The sequence below is a fragment of the Aplysia californica genome, unplaced genomic scaffold (assembly GCF_000002075.1).
Source record: "Aplysia californica isolate F4 #8 unplaced genomic scaffold, AplCal3.0 scaffold00063, whole genome shotgun sequence".
NCBI classification, from domain to species: Eukaryota; Metazoa; Mollusca; class Gastropoda; order Aplysiida; family Aplysiidae; genus Aplysia; species Aplysia californica.
The window spans coordinates 623,427-631,783 of record NW_004797333.1 but is presented as its reverse complement, the minus strand read 5'-3'; the positions used below and the strand labels follow the sequence as shown (position 1 = coordinate 631,783).

At 41.6% G+C, this 8,357-nt stretch overlaps 1 protein-coding gene across 1 annotated transcript in view; it reads right to left on the bottom strand.

Moving 5' to 3' along the window:
- Positions 1-7,807, bottom strand: part of LOC101852229 (cytochrome P450 10) — a gene marked incomplete at its 5' end in the record, with an annotated part of 8,671 nt that extends 864 nt beyond the window's left edge. Inside the window, 2 exon segments of the mRNA XM_005093406.3 lie at positions 735-802; positions 7,663-7,807. Of these exon segments, the coding sequence (XP_005093463.3) occupies positions 735-802; positions 7,663-7,798 (204 nt within the window).
- Positions 7,808-8,357: the final 550 nt, after the last annotated feature.

Below are 8,357 nucleotides of genomic sequence, written 5' to 3'. Positions count from 1 at the left end.
AGGGAGGGGGAGCAGGGAGGGGGAGCAGAGGGGGGGCGCACAGGTGCATTGTTTTCAACGCTATAAACTTTATTAGTTTTTGTTGATGGTTGATGTGGTGCTGCTGTAGTTGTTGCTAACCTGGTGGTGCCGGTTTGTGTGTATGTTCTTTTCGTTTTTATCTTGGTCTTTCTGCTTGGATGTTGTATCCCTCTCAACCACAAAACCGCAGTGAGCCTCAAAAAAGGAATATACGGGCCAAAGTGTGATTTTATTTTGGAGAACCAGAGGCATGGCGTTACTGCTGTTCTGTTTCATGTTTTCTGGTGTAGATGCCACCTAGGGGGCTGTACTTTGTCGTATTCCATCTTTTCACGAAGAACAACCATTGAGAATAGCAGAGGTAGCAGCAGCGTATTAATTATAGTAGTAGTTGTAGTAGCAGTGGTGGTGGTAGCAGCAGCGGCAGAAGCAGCAGCAGCAGCAACAGCAGCGCCAGTAGCAGTAGCAGTAGTAGTAGTAGTAGTAGTAGTAGTAGTAGTAGTAGTAGCAACAACAACAGTAACGGTCGTGGCAGCAGTTGTAGCAGTAGCAGCAGGGAAGTAAGAGCTGCACAAAGACAATTGTATCACTATAGTATATGTATATTGTCTCTTTGCATTAAACAGCTAGAGGACTGTAACACAAAGTGTTCCAGGAAATATCCATGATATATTATGTCTCTGTTAATGGCGTCCAAACAACAATATATTCACCTTGATCAATCCAAGATACAAAATCTGCTCCGCAAATCTTTTACCCAGGCACATTCGAGATCCGATCCCTAGGGAAAAGTAGTTAGACATGAAAGATAAACAACTCTTAAACGTTATAGGTTTAACGAATGATCATGAAATTTTAACTTGATAGCTGTGAAGAAAGACCAGTAATGCCTAGATATGTATAGATCTATAGGCCGACTATTTGAAAAATGAAACATTTATTTAACTTATATTTATCTTTGGATAAAATTCACCAATTTTTCCAAATATCGGCACTAAAAATGTTTGTCTTATAGTTCAGAAAAAAAATCAGATCCAAACAGCTCTTAGAATCAACGTTTTGTCTTTGTTTATAATAATTAATTAATTCAAAATCATAAGCTGGGCATTCTCCCGATTGGGCCATGAGCCACATCTGAAATTAAGAGCAAGGGAAACACACAATTATTTTAATAAATAGTCGCTTTTTAAGGACAAGCGGGCTAGCCCAGGTTTCGGGGGTTTCCAAAAATCTTGACCTACACCAAAAGTTGGCATTGCCCTGCCAAAAGGAGAAATTTGGTTTCATTGGAGTGTGTATTTGTTTGGTTATAGAGAAAGCTCCCATTGACTTTAAAAGAAAGTGAACAAGGGGCAAAAACGTTATCTTCGATTTTCTCGAAACAGAATTTTCGGGATAGCCCCCTTGTGCTTAAAAGCGACCAAATGGGGGTTGGGGGAGGAAAGGTTTCCTTATTTTAATTTTATTTATTTTCTTGGGGGAGGTTATTGTTTGTTTGTTCGTTAATTTGTTTGTTTGTTTATTTGTTTGTGTTAGATTTTTTGTTTGTTTGGTTTGGATTTGTTTATTTTGTTGTTGTTTTTTGTTGGGTTTTTGTTTTTGTTTTTGTTTTGTTTTGGTTTTGGTTTTTTAGACATGGGTCCGACCATCAAAGACACTGTCCGAGTGTGGTCTGATGCCCCCCCCCCCCCTTCCCCCCTTTCCTCCTGAATGCCGACTGTTGTTATATAGACTGTGGGACTGGGCAGTAGATAAGTGTGTGTGTGGGGGGGGGGGGGGAGAAACGTCATATAACGCAGTTCTCGAGAGGTGCTGACAACCCCTGCACGCTACCCCCATTCTTTCATTCACGCGCAGTATGTTTGAAATCCAGCAAATCAGATGAATAATGACTGCGTTGTAACATGAACAATCGTCACGTCTTGTCATATTCATCTTTCCCTTCCGATGATATTACTCCGACTATTCCTTTTAATCTTCCTCCGTTTCCATTTCGTGATTTTGTTTTCACCTGTGGTAGTCATATGTGTGTTAAACTACTCCATAAGCTTGAAAAAATGCACGGGTCACAGCGTGCGAAGTTGTGAGGGCCCGAAATTAATAGAGCTGTAATCAAAGCTTTGACGCACTCTTCGTTTCAGTCGCATGATGACGTTGATGCAGCAGTACTGGGTTCACGACAATGGTATATTGTAGATAGGTGTCTCGTCACAAGTTACATAATGAAAAGGGTTTGTGCATTCATTGTAACACGAACGCTTACGTCAGTGGGCCTATTGTTTGTTACGCACATGCCCATTTTGATATAACGTTTTGATTTTTCGTTTTGTCGGTCAGTAATTTCAAGTTTTCAGTTGTTTGTGAATAGCTCTTGACGACGCCATTGTTTTGTTTTTGCTTTTATTTTTATTTTGCTTTTTTTAGTGTGTGTGTGTGGGGGGGGGGGGGGGGTTGTATATAAAAGGAGCACTAAGATAACACAAGTCCAAATAAAAATTCTAAAAGTAGCACAAACAGTTACGAAAAAGACGAAAATGCACGTAAGGCTTTGTCTAAACTCACTATAATTATAACAGTTTCGTAAATTAACTGCGCAGACGCAAAGCACTTACTTTCCTTACCTTCTACGTAAATAAAATTAGTTTTTGTTTCAATAAGCATATGGATGAGGGTCTGAGTTGTGATAATTATTTGAAGATGGCGTAAAAACTGGTTTCTCACCTCTACAAGCGAACACAAACTCGGTTAATCAAAAATGTTACAATCTGAAACATTTGTCAGAATAGAGGCAAAAACTAAGGCGTACTTTGTAGTTTTGATTTGTTTCACCTCTCTCGGGTTTGTTGACACTTATAGTGCAGTCAAAATTTCGTGGAGCAACTTATTGTCAAATATTTCCTCAACTATCGAACAAAGACTCTCCAACTTTTTACAATATATGGTATCAATTTGTTTTAACAGATCCATAATTTTGTAAACACCTGTTAGTTGGATTTTAGAAAGACTAATTAAAAATCCAAGTGGGTGGTTTCTATAGATTTTTAAAGGTTTACAGCTGGGACAACATCGCTTTTAAAAGTAAGTCAGTCATTTTTTTCTAATCGCGACATTATACTTATTGAACGCATGTTTTTAGAATCTTTAGTGCAAAAATGTTCACTATGTTTCTTGTGACGAGTTTTGCCACTAAAGAGTGTCATTGGTGAGCTGTGACGTAGGCCAAATGCGTATGTAAAATGTGTGTGAGAAGCGGGAAATGGTGTGAACAATCCCATTTTCAGCATGACCGAGATTTATAGTATTTCATATAGATTTATAAAGAACAGTTGTTTTTTTATAAAGCCTCAGCTGTTATGGAAAAGTATGATTACACATGGGTGACATTGATTCACCTGTAAGAGACATTTGAGGATAAGTTGCGCCACGGAGTTTTGACCACACTATAGAGTTTTTCTACATAAAAAAGGACCCGTTTAAAGGGCAACAATTCGTCACCTTCGCATCAATTTCAACAAACTTTTTAAAAATAATAGTAAAATTCAACGCCTGTTTGACAATGAGTTTCAACTGTTCGAATGCTATTCAGCTGTTTCCGTAGAATGTATTCCCAAAACCCTAAAAAGGAAAAACATTGCGTTTTCAAAAATGTTGCTTTTTGTTTTGTTTTGTTTCGTTTTGCTTTGGGTGGGGTGTTGTTTGTGGTGCGGGGGGGGGGGTAATTTCAGTTTCAAACATTCTTCAACGCACAAATGCGCACTATCGTTGAACTTTAAGAAGTTGAAAAGCTATGCGATTTGCTCAATTTTAGTTGAAATTGTGAAAACTACATTTTTCAAACATTTTACTGTTTTCAATCATTGATAAATTTGACGTTGAATCTTATCTATTCAAAATTTTGTTGAAATTGGATCACTGGTCTTATACCATACTTTAATATATATCAGAAAAAGTGTCTTCGTTTTTCTTCACGAATGCTGTAGTCAGCTCAGTTGAGCTCAGCCTGGACTGATCCTAAGAAATAAACTGAAGCAGCCCTAAAACAAGTATGATCAATCAACACTCGGCATACTGGAGGACACCTGTCTACTGAACACTGCCACGACGTCACAACACCTGTCCACTGACCACTGTCACAATGACACTACATCTGTCCACTGACCACTGTCACGACACAACACTTGTCCACTGACCACTGTTACAATGGCACAACACCTGTCCACTAACCACTGTCACAATGGCAAAACATGTGTTCACTTACCACTGTCACGACAAAACACCTGTCCACTGACCACTGTCACAATGACACTACACCTGTCCACTGACCAATGTCACGACACAACACCTGTCCACTGACCACTGTCACAATGGCAAAACATGTGTTCACTAACCACTGTCACGACACAACACCTGTCCACTGACCACTGTCACAATGACACAACACCTGTCCACTAACCACTGTCACCATGGCAAAACACCTGTTCACTAACCACTGTCACAACACAACACATGTCCACTGACCACTGTCACGACACATTAAATGTCCACTGACTACTGTCACGAGACAACACCTGTACACTGACCACTGTCACTACACAACATCTCTCCACTGACCACTGTCACTACACAACATCTCTCCACTGACCACTGTCACGAGACAACACCTGTAAACTGACCACTGTCACGACACATTAAATGTTCTCTAACCACTGTCACAATGACACAACACCTGTCCACTGACCACTGTCACGACAAAACACAACACCTGTCCACTGACCACAGTCAGGAGACAACACCTGTCCACTGACCACTGTCACGACACATTAAATGTCCACTGACCACTGTCACGACACATTAAATATCCTCTGACCACTGCCCAAATGACACAACACCTGTCCACTGACCACTGTCACGACAAAACAAAACACCTGTCCACTGACCACTGTCACGACAAAACACCTGTCCACTGACCATTGTCACGAGACAACACCTGTCCACTGACCACTGTCATGAGACAACACCTGTCCACTGACCACTGTCACAATGACACTACACCTGTCCACTGACCACTGTCACGAGACAACACCTGTCCACTGACCACTGTCACGAGACAACACCTGTCCACTGACCACTGTCACGACACAACACCTGTCCACTGAACACTGCCAACACCTGTCCACTGATCACTGTCAACACCTGTCCACTGACCACTGTCACGAGACAACACCTGTCCACTGAACACTATCACGACACAACACTTGTCCACTGAACACTATCATGACACAACACCTGTCCACTGACCACTGTCACAATGACACAACACATGCCCACTGACTACTGTCACGAGACAATACCTATCCACTGACCACTGTCACAATGACACAACACATGCCCACTGACCACTGTCACGAGACAACACCTGTCCACTGACCACTGTCATAACGTCACAACACATTTCCACTGACCACTGTCACGAGACAACACCTGTCCACTGACCACTGTCACAATGACACAACACATGCCCACTGACCACTGTCACAATGGCACAACACATGTCCACTGACCACTGTCACAATGACACAACACATGCACACTGACCACTGTCACAATGACACAACACATGCCCACTGACCACTGTCACAATGACACAACACATGCACACTGACCACTGTCACAATGACACAACACATGCCCACTGACCACTGTCACAATAACACAACACATGCACACTGACCACTGTCACGACATAACACCTGTCCACTGGAATCACTTTTTTCCATGTCTTAGGTAAAAGATGTTCCCGGAATTGCTGAAAAAAGGACAACCCTTGCCTCGAGCAAACTGTCGGCAACAGCGCCGACTCGTGGTTAGTTTACGTGATCAGGCGTTACTAACACAAAAAGTTCAAGAGACAACTCTATACCTTAGAATTACAAAGTTCTCTCTGACATTTTTGATCGTTTTGACTCACTAGTACCATGAGGTCAGAAACCAAACATTCTATTTTTGCTTTGTAAAAATGGCAAGATTATTCGGAGTCGTTATCAAGATATTGAAAGAATTGTATTTTAAAAACCTTGCTATGTTGTGAAACTCAACAATTTTTACGGTTAAATTTCTCATAACTAGGAACTGAGCAGATAGGACTTTGTAATTCTAGGGTAGCAAACTGTAAAAGACAATGAGTTTTTATGCCTGCTAAGAAGAACTTCGTTGAGGTAAACATTGAGATCTTCGTAAAGCAAGTATACGTTTCTACTCCTAGGCCTGCTTTATAGTTTATCGAAAGGTTCCAAAGACCGACTCGGGCTGGAAAGTACAGGTTATCTCATTGTGGGCGCGCATTTTGGTCCTCCAACAACGCCTGACGATCTGCTGCTTTTGTGCACTTAAAAATAGAAGCATGGTAACCTCCTTATTCATAATAATAAAATTACATGTAGACAGCATTTGTATAGTACATATTCCCGCTCAACAGCTAGTTCTGTGAGTTTTTAAATCGGTATCATTACCACAGAAGATCTGATAGCATTCTGGCACAATCTCACCTTCCTGGAAAGCATACAGGGCAAGCTGTCATTTTATACTCTGAAACACCAACACACTGACAAGATCGTTCGCTGTTATTGAATATCATGCAGATTCTTCCGATTCAGTTTTCTTTAACTGGGCAAGAACCGACATTCATGTTCAAAAGGATGCATATTTTAGTTTGTTTTAGTTAGGTTTTGCGGCGTTCGCAACTGCATAAGGCTATATGAGCGCCAAGGGGTGGATGTCAACAGAGAAGTAGAGAAGTCCAAACAGGGGATCAGGCTTACTCTGCCCACCTCTCTAGCCTCAACAGAACAACGTCTGCTTCGACTATCAAGGCACCTTGGAAGTAGCAATTCACTACAGAGTGACAAACATACGAAAGAAGTAGATGGAAATGACGATAGTAAGGATGAGGAAAGAAAAAGCATGCATATTTGTGTTTCTGATTTGCGTGTGGTTATTTGAAATGTGCCACAACATTGCCTTTGGTCTGCTGATGATCTGACATTAATATGTGTCCGAAACTTTAGAATATAAAACGCCTATAAATGACAGCTTGCACTGTATGATTCCCGGAAAGTTTAGATTTGTTTCAGAATGCTATCATGTGTGCTGGGTAATAATATACATTACAAAGCGCAAAGAGCTTGCTGTTGAACGGGAATTTGAGCTGCACAAAAGCTAAATATTATTTATATGATAAAGTTAGAACAGGGGCTATCGTGGTCGACAGGCTATGGTGTTCGCCTCTCTGGGTTCGAATCCGGGCAGCGACGGAAAATGTTCTTTTAAAAAAATTCTCCTTTCACCTCCTTTCCTGCTCTCTAACAGTGTTCTGCCGTCTGCTTTCGTCTCCACTTTCTGTCCTCACCCCTTCACCTCCTTTTTCCCCTCATCTGGCCTCCTGACTCTTTTTGCAATTTTTTTTTTTACGGTTCCTCCACATTAAAGATCCCTTGGTGGTCCAAAATCGAGGCTTCGGCCGCCACCTAAGCAAAATTCAAAATATAATTCCGACCAAACTAGAAATCTTTGTCGTGTCCTGCGCGTTCCCATGACCTTATGCAGTGAGCGTTGTAAAACATCTAAAACAAATTTAGAACTTACCGAATGGCAGGAAGGCGGCGTGTGGGATTGTCTCTATTTTTTCCCGGTTCTCTCCCCGTAGCCATCGTCGAGGGCGGAACTCTTCCGGGTCAGAAACACAAAGAGGGTCGTGGAGATAGGCCACATTGCTGAGCATGACAAGAGTCTGTAATGCAGAGTTTTGAGATATTTGATGTCAATGAAACGGATTAATTAAGAAAAGAAGGTTCCCGATTCTCTGCCTGCCTGCCTGCCTGCCTGCCTGCCTGCCTGCCTGCCTGCCTGTCTGTCTGTCTGTCTGTCTGTCTGTCTGTCTGTCTGTCTGTCTCTCTCTCTCTCTCTCTCTCTCTCTCTCTCTCTCTCTCTCTCTCTCTCTCTCTCTCTCTCTCTCTCTCTGATCGAATCCAAGTTCGCTTTCATCTCATACTATGCTAAAATTGTGATATGTGTGGTCGTGTATCCCCTGTGCAGACAAACAAAGCTTCACATTAACACCCTTGCCCATTTTGCTTATTCATAATCATCATTTCAGATAATACTAGACAATATAGGCTGTAATTACAGAAAAAGTAACACACCAGTGAAGAACAAAAAAAGTAGCGCGATATCAAAGGAATAGGATGGAATTCTTGTACGGAAAGACACCTTCTGGGCAAACATAAGCAAGACAGATCCCTTATACACTGCAGACATTCCAGTGGCGAACAACACCTTAG